Genomic DNA, 16492 nt, shown 5'->3' with positions numbered 1-16492 from the left:
CCTCTTGGGAGGGTTGACGTACACGTGTTGTTATGACCACCTGCGGTCCACAAGGGGGCAGAATAGACAAGTTAAAGAAAGTAGACACAAAGGAATTAATCCTGACTATTGATTTTACATTGCTACATTTCCTTATTTGGACGAGAAGCCTAACATAGCCTGCATTCTTTATTTATTTACACCAAAGATTCTGTCGGCAGACTTCTTCCATTCAGGTTTATTTTCTTTCTGTCACATTACATCACATAGATCACATTATCAGCATCATACATGGTCATCCATCTTTTCAAGCACTAGTCATAGGCTTGACATTCACACAAATACTCTTTGAGTGCACCACTCCTCAGAAAGTGCTTCCTCCGTGTGCGTGGGACTGCTGATGAAGACCAGAGGCCGAGCCCACACACAGGAGAAATCTTGCCCTCCAGTGAAGACCCGAGGCTGGCGTTACATTTCCCTCAAAAGCTCTTTTAGCTTTGTGTTTGTGTTTGTCAGGCTGCAATGAGCATTTTTACATTTAGAGGAAAACAAACTACATCAGCCTTGGGCTATCAGTTACTGAAAGGGGAAATCTGACACATAAAACCCTTCAGTGTTGTATCTGCTAACAAAAAAAAAGAACAAAAAAATGAGCAATGCTAGACATGCAATACAACCTCAAACTCAACCAGAAAAATCAATCAATCAATCAATCAATCAATCAATCAATGAGAAAACAAAAAAAAGCAAAAGTCAGTTTTCACACCAGCCAGTGTAAGGCTCTGTAAAAACATAACTGGAGAAAAAAAAGGTAATCGAATGAGAGATCTGACAAACAGAGGGGTAAAAGCCCAGACAAACAATAACCCCACAGTAGAAGAAGCAGAGAATTGAGAGGAGCTGCCATTGCAATGTAATACATTACATTTGATTTGGAAAGAGATCTATTGGCTTTGCTGCTGCTGGTTTACGCACAAACGAAAACTGACATTCAAGAAAACGGCACATACATTTTGACAAACATAGGAAATATAAAATGAAGGCTTTATTTGATGCACATTTCAAGGGTTTAGTTTAGCTTAATATACTGGGTAAAGGCTTGGGTGGGACCACAGTAAAGATGGATAGGACAAGAACAGGAAATGGTAAAAAGGACAAGGTGATCAGAGAAGAATCACTGTAGTGAAAAGGAAATGGGAAGGATATGTCTAGTAGGAAACAAGTGGAAGACACTAAAAGCGTGCTGTTGGTTGGAATGTGCAGGGCAGGATAAAGATTCCCACAAGGTTAACGTTTGAAGGTTATCCTGCCTAACATCAACTTCACGTCACAACCACAAACAACATCCACCACCATGATAACCACACATATTCAGAAACATTTCTATTTGGCAGGGAGAAAGACAAAATAGGAACAGAAAGCGTGTGAGTAAGTAGCCCAGATGTCACCAAAAAGCTCAAGTTAGTTCTTGTTCCATTATAAAAGCATCTCATTGCACAAAGTAAGATAGTAAAGCAATACTGCATAGTTGCTAGTCATGACATAGCAGTGTGGCGACAGCTGTGGGTGTTAAAACGTGGATACCAAAATCAAGACGCGCTACAGGTTCACTACAGGCAGTACGAACTAGCCAGCAATTATAACAACAAAAAGACTTGTTTTTATAAGTTTTACATTCAACAGGTTTTTTTTTCTCCCCTTTGCCTCCAAGCTACAATATACATAGAATCTTTTACGTGTTATGTTCAGTATAGCTTCTCAAATCGACGAAAAAATGTCTGAAAGAAAATAGTCTGAGCAACTATACTGTAAAAAAAAGAAAAAAGTTAACTTTTCATATAACAAGAAAAACAACAACGAAAACAACAATATATGAAAAAGCCTCATGGTTCTTTTTATGTTGCATTATGTACAAGAAAGCCCTGAAACGGCAAATCCATCTTTATATCGCCACTGCGTGTCTGCTCTCTTCCCCTGTACACTCATTAACAGTCACCGTCAATCTCCATCTCCCATTTTATAGGTGAAAGTTGTAATGCATTTTTGCAAAAAGTCCACAAGAGCAACTTTGTACCCACAGTTCTTTCTGGCCATAATGACACAAGCCGAGCGCTTACTGATACGACTTGAGCCTTGATCTTCACAGGCCAGTTTAGTGCAACTCAAGAAAATAAAATAAAAAATAAGGCGGAATAGCGGCAACCACAGGAACCTGTTAGCTTAACACCTGCTAACACTCCCATTTAGTACCAGCAAAAGCATCTGCCTGTAACCCTGCTGGTGGAATCTGAAAGTGCTTAGGATGGAGAGAGACCTGATGGGGTGCATTTGACACTCAATGAACGACCACACCAGAGATAACAGAATTAAAAGTGGTATCCAGCACTAATAACAGTATCTACATAGTTACTACCTCAGCTCAGTAAAATGTAAAGAAGAAAGGAAGCACAAAGATGGGCTTTATGGATAACTCCAGGCAATAAAGCACTGTAAAAGCATCGGTTATCAAGACATTAATGTGAAGCCACAGACTGAGACTGGTGTTATCCCATCACTGAGACAAGGCAGGTGCTGCTTTCGGCCCTTGGCACTCCTCCAAAGAAAAGGCAAAGTGACTGACTACCTAAGTACCACACTGTACTTCCCAGTACCACACTTCTAAAAACAGACAGTATGTTTAGTACAATCAATCTGACAAGAGAGCAAGACAGGCTATTAATGGGGGACCCTAGAGGTACAGAACCCCCTATCCCTGACACCCCATTTATTCTATCGGGCAGTGATGATATCACTCCCACCCTCTCGGAAAATAAGAAAATCCTTTTACTTCAAAATGTGTGTATATAAAATGTCCATGTATAAAAACATCACGCATTTGCGCAGTGCAACGTAGTGCAATTTCATTAGGTCAGTATACCTTTTTCCTTTTTATGTTCTTTTCATTGGCACTTTGTGAAATTTTTGCCCGGAAGCGACCGGAAGCTTATCTGGGATGCCAGTGGAATAAACGGTTTACAGGCAGGATCATTCATTTTCAAAACAAAAAGGTGGTTTAATAATGGGAAATGACTGTGATATTGTTTTACCACTATTACAGCTAACAAGTGTGCTTAATATGTTTGACTTCAAGCCACCAATTAACAGTGACCTGGTGGCGACAGGGGAAAGCACAAGGTGTTTCTATGGCGACAGAGGTCTGAAGTCGTACTGTACCTCAGTCAAGGATATATGCTCATGTAGGAGAGGACAGGCACTGTGTTTGTGCATGTGTCATAGGTTGCTATGGTGGTCAGGTCAGTGTCAGGAGCGCTTAGAGAGTAGACGACACACAGCAGAATCTACATTCAAAAAGCTGCTAACAGCACAAGAGGGAATCTCTTCCAAACTGAACATCTACTGTCACAAGAGCAGAACAGAAAAATACCTGTTAGAGTTTTCTTTCTTAGGATAGAGGGTGTCACAGGTTGATAAGCCCTGTGAGGCAAAATTGAGATTTTGAGCTAAATAAATAAATTGACTTGACTATAGTCCATGGGAAGCGTGAGAAGTTATCATCTTGAAAAGATCATTATTGTCTTTTATCATTATCATTTACTAAGTCGACTTAGAGAAAGTTAATGACTATATGTTACTGATGATACGAATAATTTTCTGGGGATCTCTGAATTTAGGAATTACTTAAAAATGTTGTTAACTAGAACTACTGATGTGTAGTTATGTATTTTCCTTTATAATTTTTATCACCAATAAGAGAGCATTACTGAAAATATACTTCACCCTGCAGGGGTACAGTTTTAGGCTGGTAACCTTCAAAGAATAACTAGTTGACTTGTATTTGTCTTTAGTATGAACACTCCTGTGTTACAGGAGTGTCTTTTCAAAATATAAAAAAAAAAATCCAAGTTTCTCTAAAAAGGAGCAGTGCGTAGGAGTTAGTGGCATCTAGCAGTGAGGTTGCAGATTGTAACCAACTGAATACCCCTTCATTTCTGCTAATAGATCCCCCTAAATCCTAAAAAAACTGCTCCTTTAAATGCTAATGTAAGGTTACCACTGCCATTTTTTCTTTCATCATTGTGTATCTTAGATAATAATATAGAATTGCCAAACTAGTTTAAATAAAAGGCTTTAAAATGAAAGGGTGCTATTTTCATAGATTTTTCTTCTTTTTTTTTTAATACAGGTGAAGGGGATATATCCAAACATTACAACGGTCTAAAAGTCTACCACCTATATTTCATCTAGGCTTGGGAAAGCAGGACTGACATTTTGTATTACAGGACCATTCTAAACTTAAAAATCTTTACTTTCACTTTGGTGAAACATGTTTAAACTGTTGCTCCACTTCTGTATCAATCAGTATACAGTTGAATACCTACACTGCTGCTCAGCACTGACTTGATTCTTACTTTTTATTCTTTTCAGACCATTCTAGGGGTTCTAGGGTTAAACAACTAAAGGGTTCCTATGAAATGTCTACAAATGTTGCAATGTTGGTTAGTGATAGATATAACAAAGACTAAATATTGGGTAACTTCTCCAATTAAAACTAAGAAATGAATTCAAATGTCTGACTTATTATCAGGTAGTGACTGCTGGGTTACAATCTCTATGTTATTTCCCTACATACACAAGTTACATCAGTCAGACTTTAAGTTAAAGTTTCAAAGGGCAACTATCATTCATACACTGTATCATTCATCGTGGTAAACAATCTCATTAAGAACATCAGCTGTCAAAGGAAAAGAAAATTGCCTTTCTGCTTCAACTCACCTTAATTATGGTGACAATGACAACCACAAAGCAAGACAATATTAAGCGCTGTAATCCTGCTGATTGCACAGTGCAACTGCTAATTGCTTCAGCAAGTCATTGCTGAAAATAAACTCTATATAGGAAATAGATATCTACTCTTTCAGGCATACACTGTGGTTTCATTGATACTCTGATACTCTTAAATCTTCAAGGTGCATATAACTTGGGTACAAGCATAGAGAAGAAGAGATATTTCATATTTTGTGTACATCTCTCAAAAATATTTTGGAAAGTCAAGGGTAAACCTTCTGTACCACTTGTGTGTGAGGGTTTTGTGCATCTTTGCAAAATTACAAGAAGTACAGCTGGCTGTACAGAAGTTGCTTAATGAACAGGTAGTAGATGTTGAACAATATGTACTTCAACATAAAGTCGATATCAAGTAAGGCTGAAGAAGACCGTGATGCTAGATTCAGGATTTAGCTTACACCTAAATTGTTGGTTGTAAGTGAAGAGGCTTTTGGCCTTTGGTAGGTTTAAGGTCACTTTAACAGTGACAGTGAAAAATGGATATGCTACAAAGGTCTTACCGAGCAAATCTGGTGTTAACCCTTGAACCTCCAAAAAGTCATGATCCACCCCATAAACAGTAGACTACTTGATGCTCCTATAATAAATGACAGAGTATACCAAAAAGCGTATCTGTAGTCTTTAAACATTGCCTTCAGTTGAGGCTGTGAAAAATGGCAAGAGAAAAACAAAAAATCAAATCAGAAGGTTCCAATTTAAATGTTTTCCTTATTCATGAGTTTCAGTCTCAGAAAAAGCCTCCGAACCTGCGTAAAGTTCTTTTTTTTCTTGCTGATTTTTTGTGGTTTGTTTTTACCCACCAATTGTATTTTCTCTTTGTGTTTGGAAAGGAAACGAAAGAAGGCGAACCCCCTGTAATGCTGGAAGAAGCAGCACTGAGAGCTCCATCGTGAAGAAATCTCCCCTCTTCTCCTCAGTGGAAGAGTCCACCTACAGCCATTGCTCCGAGTGAGAAAGAGCTCATCTCACGGACACGGGAAGGGGACTGGATTAGTCAGTGAATCTCTGACAGGCTTTTTTTCCAGCGGCAGGCTGTGCACCACATGTCTCTCTTCTCCATGCCGTACACCTTCCGGCACTTCTTTGCCTCCCCACGGGGTTTCCTTGGTAACAGCAGATGTGACAGCATAAGGACATGCACACAGACATCCAGACGCCCACACAGGCATAAACCACACATGCATGTGCAATGCGCTCAAAGTAGGGGCAGGGTCAGGCACGAATACTAACACTCAAGTCTTTAATTTCAACAAGTCGATATAAATGTTATCAAATGCATTCAATACATTTCTTTGAAGAGGTCAATGATTTGATGCAACTAAATTTTTTTTTTAAATGTGATCTGATTCAGAACCAAAAAGTGCAATTAAGGGGTTTGGCTGTGCTTAGTGTACTTGTTGTGGCTGGTTCCTGCTATTTTTCAAACCACTCAAACTACAAACATCGTCACAAAGGGAAAGCAGCTAATTTCAAGCGATTGTGATATGGAGGAGAAAAGAAAGATAGAAGGAGAAAGATAAAAGAAGATAAAATGATTTATCTTAAACACTTAAACAGCTTCATTGTTGAGAATAACTAGAGATAACTGGAGCATAACTAGCCCTACTTTCTTGATTTAACCAACACTCCTCACACAATCGCACTGACAAATGGCTGCTGCATACAGTACCTGGTTCCTGGTGTTGATTTAGGTGCCGGCGTTATTAAAGCATGGTTCTTGTTAACAGTGGTGTGTGTGCTGGCTGTGGGCTGCCGCTTTTCACCGATGCTAACTGTCCGGACGTGAGCAACAGGCCCCTGCAAAAGTGGAAAGACATCATAAGTGCGTTGTTCAACATTATGCTGATACAGTGTAGCTGTAGACTTCATTTTACATGACAATGACAGACATACACAACCTTAATTCTGTCCCTGTCACAATAAAGTACTCACACCTCTCGACACCCATCAGACTGGTCGCTTATAACTTGGTATTCTGCCAACAGCTTACCGGAGCCGAAGGTCAGCTGTTCATGTTTCATACTTGATGCGTTACGAAGCAAACACTGCGGTGTCACATTTAAGGATTTGTAGTAACCATTCACAACGCAAAATACAGTAGAATGACAGAAAAACTATTTTAACTAACTAAGAAAACCACTCAATCTGCCTCTGACTGCAGATTTGTGGTCCTGTGTGTTCACATGTTTACCTACAGACGATAACATGATTTCCTGGAGAAGCTGATTCTTCATTTATTTTAGCTATTGTCGTCATGTGTCACCGTGATTGGCACAGCGATGAGACCAGTGATGTGTATTCGTTCATCACCACACCCTCTGACCTATATTCACCTTCACCCCTTTTGCACTTTGTGCAACTGCACACACATGGACCAAAAATAGCAGGTGCGCATGGAGACGCCCACACAGTCTGCGCGCCCAAGAAGTACCGCTTTGCACGATTAAAACAGGGTCCACGGGGTAAACAGCACCGACAGTCTTAGTAACAGTTGTGAAGGAGTTAAGGATCAACGTGGTTTGTCTTGGTCTTCTCAGTCTCAGTGCAGCTTTAAAATACTGTTCAACAGGAAGTAAGTTGGCCTTATTTACTGTTGCCATCCCTACAGTACATTACTGAGAGAGAATTCTTTATTGCCTCTGATTAACAAGAGCCACACTATGACCTTGTGGAGCACAGCTGTACAGTGTAACTTCTATCAGGAGACAGGCACAAGTTAACACAATTACACACACATGACATCCAACGCATGCAATATTACTGAGCACAATTTTGTTTTAGACTTGTGTGTGTCATAGCACATGTATGACTTGAAGTTTTCTGCAACACAACCGAGACAAGATAAAGGAAGTAGTTAAATATCTGCTTTTGGTGTTCCTCCTGGGCTATAATCTGAATTTATATGCCTATATAAGGCTGTTTTGTATAACATAAAAAGTAGAGTTTCTGTTTCTCACACTGCAAAGGCAAATGTTGAGAGATTAATCTGCACCATCATCACTAGCTGGCTGCATTATTCAGATGCAATCCTTTCTGGTATGTCTAAACCACAGTTCAAAATCAATTTAATAAAATGAATGTTTTAGCTCACATTACTGTACATACGTTTTGTGTGTCCCTGCAGTGGTTGGCTGTCAGTTTTATTATTGATTTTAAGACCCTTTTATTGGTTTGTAAATCTTTAAACAGTTCTGTGCCTGAGCACATCTGATGTGCTTTAAAGATACAATATGTGCCCCCTAGATCCCTCCTGACTGTCTTCTGGATGTCCCATGAGCCCAGACTCTGATTCATGACAATGCTGTTTCAGCCATTATGGGCCCAGCCTTTAAAACAGCCTACTAGGGGCCCTGATCATGTTAAAGACTGCATTTTCAAGTTTTTATTTCTATTGTTATATATAAATTAATGAATCCTAAACTTTTTATAAATTTCTATTCAATTGTATAAATCTAAAGATAAAAAAACGAATGAGACACATATGCATGTAATGTTACATATACAAGTACATTTGGTTTTATGGGTTCTTATCTTGATTATATGTAAAGCACTTTGAATAGCATCGTTGGATGGACTGTGCTGTATTTAGAAACATTTATATATAATAATTTATATATACAAATGTAAATGAAAAGATGATGGTATTAAGAAGCAGAGAGAGTTAAAATCCTCAAAAAGTGACAAAAAGCTACAAAAGAAAAAAAAGGTTAAGAGTTGAAACAGCAGGAAAGAAATTTAAATCAAAGATTAAAAAGGTGTGAGACAAAGCCTCACTCACCGGGACGCCTTTGAAAATGACAGGAGGGGATTGCCATGACACACTGATGCCGTTCCCTGTCCCAATTCCAGGCCCGGTGCCATTACCATTGCCTAACCCAGCCAGCTCAGGACCCACTGGGATACTCACTGGAGCAGTGGCCTGGAACATGGACAACCACCCCACCACAGCCAGGAGAGGACACGACAGAAAGACGGAGGGACAGGAAAGGTGCAGATAGAAACAGAGAAGAGAAAAAAAGATCATAATGAGCAGTGAAGGCATTTCTACACCTTTACATCAGAAATGTGCCTTCATATCAGCTCTGATCAGGTATCCAGAACACAACTGCCTACCACAAAAACTTTGCATTTTAAGTAAACAGAAAATATCTGCAAGTTTTATGATTATAGATAAAATATACTGAGGTAGAATATGGCACAAAACCGTTTTGAAGACAGCATGAAGAATGGCAGTGAGAACATGGAGTTAGCAGTATTTAATAGAAAAGTATGAGTGCAGTGCAATGTGAAAAGTAGGTGTTTTAGTTTCAGTGCGTTTACATACTGTAAGTCTATTTTCAAGTGCATTATGTGTTGTCATGGCAACTAGAAGTTGCATACAACCTCAAACCACTGCAAAGGACTGCATTCAATACTGAATAACTAAAAAGAAATTATACTTTAAACAAATATGTTTTTCCAGCTAAAACAAGAATTTCATTTTTACCCCCAAGGGCATGTAAGTGAGGAGTGCACATGAATTTGTATAGTTAGGTGGAAGAAAAAGAAGAGAAAGGACAAGCATAAAGAAGAGGGAGGAGGCATGGCTACCCAAAGTTGCAACAAAGCAGTTCAAATAAAGTGTTGTAAGCAGGAATTTGAGCATGATTGAATCTTTTTTCTGACTTAAAAAATATTCAGATTTTGTTCTTCATGTGAACCGGTGTTAATATTTGCAACAAAAATTTTTTTCCCATTCCTTTCTCTCCCTAGGATATACTCCCACACTGGTGTAGGAGTTAAGTCATTCACTCTGACCTCAGAGCCTTTTTTCCCACACTGATCTCAAAAACCTGCCCCTGCAGATTCAATAGAAATCTGAAACCTTTGTTGCTTTGTAACATACTAACTGCTTAATGTTTTGTCTTGTTTTCAGGGGGCATTGCAGTTGCATCAAGTTTAAGAAATGTGTATGTTTGTGTATGTGTGTCCAAAGTCTGTGTCTTGTGTAAATTACCTGGTAGGCGTGGTCAGTGCGGATGTGGCAAAGCGTGGAGGGAGCTGACTGACTGAGCAGTGTCGGGGCTTGGCTCTGCGAATCGTTCATATTGATGTGTTCAGAGTGAGGGACAGCGGTGAGTGGTGGAGGGAAGATGGGCGGAGGGCCAGACGTGGTGGGTGAGGTGGGTGTGAGGCTGGACAAGCCCTCTGTTAGGCTGTCCATGTTGACCTCGATCTCCGAGTAGTAAAAGTCCTCCTCTCCATCGCTGTAGTCCGAGTCGCTGTTTCGCCTGCAGGAGAGAAACGGCAACTACTTAAAACTCTTTAAGGATATTCCTAAATAAAAAAAAAAAGTTTCAACTTTTGAAGGGATAATGAACAGCATTGGACCTCTTAAACTTTGGGTTATGCAGCTTTTGAAGACACAGCTGATTGCCCCTCTCATCTTGCATCACAGCTGCTTTATTGATGCACAGCTTTAACACTGATATGACCACATCTTTATGTAGGTAGTACAAGTGTGTTCTGAAATGAAGTCCTTTCATGTCAAATTCATAAACATGGGTGCCAGAAAATGCTTTATGCTAGGTTTTTTTAAATTATTCCACTCACTTCGCTCTCATCGGCAACCATTGAATTGGTGGCTCAGGTCCATGATCTCAAATAGACATTCACCTAAAGACTGTTGCCTGTGCTCGAGGTTGGATGAGTAGGCCTATGATATATTGCCATTGCAATCTAGCACACTGTTTTCATGCTGTTAGAGATTTCTCTGGAAATAAAGCAAAACACATTTCAGTGTACTGAAGAAATAATAATAAATAAAGAACAATAATGTGTATTCAATGTCACATAGTTTCAATTTTACAATTTATTTGCGGATGTTTTTAATCTTGAATTCAGTATTCAGTATGATTTTGAAAACTTCACCAAAAACGCACCAGCAAATTCACTGCACACCATGCAAATAGCTATGATTTATAATGATTAACTGTAAACATACAAACATTACAGAAAAGATAAGAATAATGAACGGATTCTAAAAAGCATTAGGGTACATTTTTTTGAATACCTACCGACTTGGGATCGTAGTGATTATGCAAGATGCCACTGTCTTTACCTTTGAGGTTCGATTTTACTAAAATACCAGTGTCATCTACAGACATAAGCACAGCTGTCAGGTACAGTATATGACCAAAATAAAGTGCAGGATATGGTTGCTCTTCCCAGCAGCAGGGGGCAGTAAAAGTCAGTGTGCTGCAGGGATCCTCAAAGAGACTGTTGATGGAATGATAATAACTGTGTGGACAGTTTTTGAGGAACCACTAAAAACTGTATGACGTTAAACTAACGCATGGAGTAACGTAAAGTCTGAGTCTGTCTCTCTACCCTTGCTTTTAGTAATATTATAAACATACAATTGTCATAATTACCATCCCCTTTAAATCTTTGTGTTAACTCAGCAAGTTTGTACTGCTTTGTATTTCACTGGGTGACAAATTTATCATTTTATATTATCTTACGTGTACCTGCTGCATTGGATAAAAGCAGTGAATGTAAACTAGTGCTGTGTTGCTACAATGTGATACAATGGACCACATATGATACAATGTGACATTTTTTACATTTATATCATATTCAGTTATCTTTAAATCTTTGTAATATAACTGTAATACCCAAGCTCAGCTGGTTAGATGTAAAGGCAGGCAGTTGGACAGCATCCAAGCTGTGACTTGTAAGATGTGGCACTTTTCTTGCCACATTATTTAAATCCCAGAATTCAACACTACTACCCCGTTGCTGCAGAGAAATTATTACTTAACTGTACATACATAACTACACAGTGGAGTTCTTTATCAAAGTGAAAAATAAAGCCTGCAATTATAAAAAAATAAATACAAATAAAAACATGAATATGAAAAAAAATAAAAAACTTATAAAACTGTCAGTGGTGAGACCCTCACAGTGGAGTTCTTTATTGTCTGGATTTACCCTACCCTTAAAATATCAACACAAAGGTATCCGGCCTAAATTATTAAAATCTGACCAATTTTTCTGGCGGCAACGGAGCAATCTCGGAAGTGGAACGTCAAGGATATAGACTAGTGTCACAATGAAGATCATCAATGTGACTCATACAGATCATCATATGGTGGTGGTGGTGGGGTGTGTGTGTGTGTGTGTGTGTGTGTGTGTGTGTGTGTGTGTGTGTGTGTGTGTGTGTGGGCTTAGTTGTAAGTGAAAAATAAAGCCTGCAATTATAAAAAAATAAATACAAATAAAAACATGAATATGAAAACAAATAAAAACTTATAAAAACTGTCAGTGTATTCTGGCAAGAAAAAACCCTTTTAGGAAGAAACCTTTGGTAGGCGGTGTCTGACGGGCCGGTTGGGACCCTCCTCCAAAGCGCGCTGGAGGAGAGTCTGGCTACTCACATAGCATTCGGGGATGGGAGAAAAACATGCTCCATTTTGGCCGATTTTACTTGTTGAATCGGCCAGTGGGCAGACATACTCAATGACCAATCTGATTGGTGGAGTGCTAGCCCTTGACTAACAAATCAGTGCTTCTTCCACAAGAAGAAGCTCGAGAGCTGACAACACCAGTATCTTGTGCAACAGAAAACTCAGATTGGACAGATAGTCTAGCTAGTTGTCTGGATTTACCCTACCCTTAAAATATCAACACAAAGGACGCCCGGAGGCAACGGATCAAATGTGGTAACGTGTCTGCCCGCTTCTGGTTCAGAAGGCCCTTCCCCAGTCTACTTCCAGAGACTCTAGGAACCAATAGCCCGCATTCTGGGGCTTATGAGCTCTTCTAAGTATGATGGTGCTTGACCATTTAGAGCTTTGTAAGTCAGGAGGAGGATTTTAAATTCAATCCTATCCGCCCTAAATTATTAAAATCTGACGAATTTTTTGTCTGGCATCAGGAAACGGAGCAATCTCGGAAGTGGAACGTCAAGGATATAGACTAGTGTCACAATGAAGATCATCAATGTGACTCATACAGATCATCATATGGTGGTGGTGGTGGGGTGTGTGTGTGTGTGTGTGTGTGTGTGTGTGTGTGTGTGTGTGTGTGTGTGTGTGTGTGTGTGTGTGTGTTAGGCTTAGTTGTAGTGGCTCAGCTAAGACAAAAACTTTGGCTAAGTGCATAAGACACACAACTAGGCAGCAATACATGCAAGACTTTAATATAAGACTCTAATATATTTTTTAAACATTTTACATCTATAAGAGAAGTGAAGAATACGGCTAATAGTTGGTAAATAATCCCTGTTGGAGACAATAACTAAGCACTACATGTGTTCTGTTTTCCCGTGATGACCTGCGACTCACCCCAGGTGGACGGTGCGGACGTGTCGCTGGATCCCTGAGGAGGTGCTGAGGACCTTTTCACAGTTCTTCCATAAGCACTTGAACATCACCTTCATGGAGTTCTGAAAGAGACGTTTAACACAAAACCAACTTGAGTCTGAAGATTATGAGCTAATTTGGAAGTGTCACTATAAACACAACATAGTGCGTTTTCATTCCATCTATGTTTGGTTTATTTATTTAATCTTTTAATTCAAGCCCTTGGCTTGATAATAATTTGTTTTAACAACGGAAAAACTACTAGCCATGGTAGAAACAGTGATCAAACTAAACATTATCTGCAGAACACTGATGAGTATTTCATGGGAAATGGAGGTTTATGTTTTTATCTCATTGGCAGCCTCAATACAAAAAGGCCTTCGTGGGGGATTGAGTGCCAAGCTACAAGGGGCCAAACACTACACCTCATTAGAGGCTGATTAGAGCAGCAAGCCTATAAAAATAGAAACCCAATATGTGACAAGTTGAGACACATACAGAGTGAAAGAGAGAGAGAGACAGAAAAAGACAGGGACAGAGAGGGCAGACAATGAAACCGTAACCTCTTTTCTCTATCTCACACAGTACTTTTATGTTCACTGACGATGAGCACTTTTTTGATTTGGACTCTTCCTGCTGTCCATGCATGTCGTGATCTGAGGCGAAGATCCATCTTACCAGAAATAGTTTTGTGTTAGGGTGCAGCCTGGGGGTGCCCCTAATGTTTAAAACAACATTCAAGGCCTCTCACAAAAGTGCAACTAAATATGCATATATGTACACTCACTTCTTCATGTATACGTACATAGATGGGTACACAAACACACCTGTGAAAACCAAACTGATCTCTTTCTAATCTCTGATCATCAAAAGGTAGCATTTGTAAATGCTTATGACATTTGCTTGTAACTCTCCTTGGTTCATAAGCAAGCCATGAGGATGGATGGATGGATGGATGGATGAAATGGGTGTTTTTTATTTCAATTAATTTTCTCTTTTGCCTATCAGGGGCTGGCAGCTGTCCGATGAGCAGGCAGGGACCTGCATCGCTGCTAATGAAAGGCAGTGGGTTTGTATTCTCATTACCTTTCAACAGCCTCTGGAGAAAGAAGAGCAAGAACAGAAGGTATGGAGGAAGCAGGAAAGACAGAAAGAGGAAAACTGAGAAAGAGAAGTGAGAGTTTTTATCAGTGGTTTTGTTAACTATCTTTACGCTTATATTCCTCTGAACTATTTCTTGTTGACTGTCTCTCCCTTATATTCAACAGCAACATGGTATTAAACTACTCAAGTGGTGCTGGCTATATGCATGTCCCCTACCAATGCGGTTAAAACAATCCTCCTAATACAAATGACACAGCAAAGCTCGTCTTTAATCCCACAAACAATCACAAATCACTTAATTCCCTAAGCGTTTTTCTTGAACCTTAACACTGTTACAGTAAGACTGGTGATTAAATAATCCTCTTAACCCATTGCCTGCACAAAATCAAACGGCCTACTATCCAAGGGGCAGCTGCCTACAGAAGGTTTAGACCTACAGGATTGGTGGCTACTGTATATTGCAACACAAAACTAGCCAGCAGGTTAGTTCATGTTTTTAGGCCTCTTCCACACAACGTGTGTGTCTATATTTCTCCTAGTATTATCCTACTTCATTTCCTGTGTGCGTATGTATGGTATGGCATGGGTCTCTGGCAGCATCGTCCTCGGAGTCTTCATGGTTTTATATACTTGCCAGCTCAATAACCTTCAGTGCTGCCCCACTCCAGGGAGGTGGAATTGCAAACTCCCACAAATTGTACCATATATGAGCTCTCCTCTGTCACTCTATGGCTAGGGGAAATATTGAGATTCATTTCTCCTCTTGTCGCTACCATGACTACTCCTCTACACCCTTGCCTGTCCTCATTTTTATGCATCCCTTGATTCTTTTGTTCCTTCCCGCTGTTTATCCCTCCCATCTCCTTCATTGTTATTAAACCTTTACCACCTCCTGAAAAGGGGATAGAAAGCTTCTTGACAGTGAAAACACTTTGACGTTCTGGACTGTTTCTATAGTAAAAAAGAAATGAGAGGGAGAGATGGGAGGTAGAATATAATCCATCATCTACACAAGCAGAATGTGACAGTTATGTCAGAGGCTGTTAAACTGCACAGTGCTTACATTTTCTGAATGCTTCTAGTGGGTTTTTCAAGGTCTCCTGCTACAAATTTATAGAAATAACAAATGCACATCCGAGTTGTTTCTGTACAACAAGTATTACTCAGCATGCACTAATTGTTTTGGTTAAAGTTAAAGCGGAATGGACAGCTGTGATAACCACAGAACTGTGTCAAGAAACTAGCAGAGTCAAAAGAAACTGTATTTACTGTGGATGTCAACTTATTTTTAGAGTTTAATTTATTATCTTAATGATATATGGTTTGTCTTATTAGATGTGTGTTAAATATCTGAATAATAAGCAGATGTGTTTTTCTGATCTGGGCCACGTTCAGCCCGGACAAAACATAGCAACACATTTTTTTTAAACTGAAATGGGGGTGCCTTTTTATTACCACGAGTTTACAGACACATCTCTGCTGATTGGGTGTGACCTGTGACACAGTCAACAAATGAGTGACACACCCACCAAACGACAAAACGAAAACATATCTCAAAGCCGTTTCACGCCGTTTCACACCGTTCCGGGAGAACATGTCGTTCAACCAGAAAACCGTAGCAAAACGCTGCACACTGTTTTGAGATTGAATGTGCCCCTGCTCTTTAACTGTGCTATGTCATCAAACCATAAACACTTTCCTAAGTACTTCCCAATTATTTCACAATAAAAGACCTACGGCTGTTAATAAATAAGGATTCAGCCAAAACTGCTTTCCATATGCGTCACTGCTTTATAAATTGTGTGCATAACATAATGATTCAAATATAAAAGAAACATGAATTAATTTTTTCATCACATTCATATATTTACCTTTCGCTTCCGAGGTATGGGGTCCTCAAACATGAAGTGCGTGCTCTCTGTGACATCCTCACTGACATCATAACCCTGGGAAGAGAGCAGGAAGTTCTTGTTGGTATCACTGGAAAGAGGCGGGGACGGTGTGGAGGGCACTGATTGGTCGCTGGTGTCCAAGCTCCAGTTGCCACTGGTCGAACTGCTGTAGCTAGCTGACAACATCTCTTTCCAAGCCCTGCTGGCTGGCTCTGGGACTGCAGTTTAAAGAATAGAGTGTTCACTTTAGATTAATGGCAAGACATGGCTAAAAACAGGATTTTTCATAGAAGACAGACAAATGTGAACAGTGTAAGTGCACACTAC

General features: G+C 39.6%; 1 protein-coding gene across 1 annotated transcript in view; it reads right to left on the bottom strand.

Annotated features, from left to right (window-relative positions):
• Positions 1–202: 202 nt before the first annotated feature.
• Positions 203–16492, bottom strand: part of slc2a4rg (SLC2A4 regulator) — a 48130-nt gene continuing 31840 nt past the window's right edge. Inside the window, 7 exon segments of the mRNA XM_028583129.1 lie at positions 203–5844; positions 5846–5927; positions 6494–6621; positions 8603–8743; positions 9821–10094; positions 13152–13252; positions 16145–16383. Coding sequence (XP_028438930.1) covers positions 5815–5844; positions 5846–5927; positions 6494–6621; positions 8603–8743; positions 9821–10094; positions 13152–13252; positions 16145–16383 — 995 coding nt within the window. The 3' untranslated portion in view covers positions 203–5814.

This window comes from Perca flavescens, chromosome 7 (assembly GCF_004354835.1).
Source record: "Perca flavescens isolate YP-PL-M2 chromosome 7, PFLA_1.0, whole genome shotgun sequence".
Lineage (NCBI taxonomy): Eukaryota > Metazoa > Chordata > Actinopteri > Perciformes > Percidae > Perca > Perca flavescens.
The sequence above is the reverse complement of the archived record's forward strand: the minus strand, read 5'-3'. Positions and strand labels throughout refer to the sequence as shown.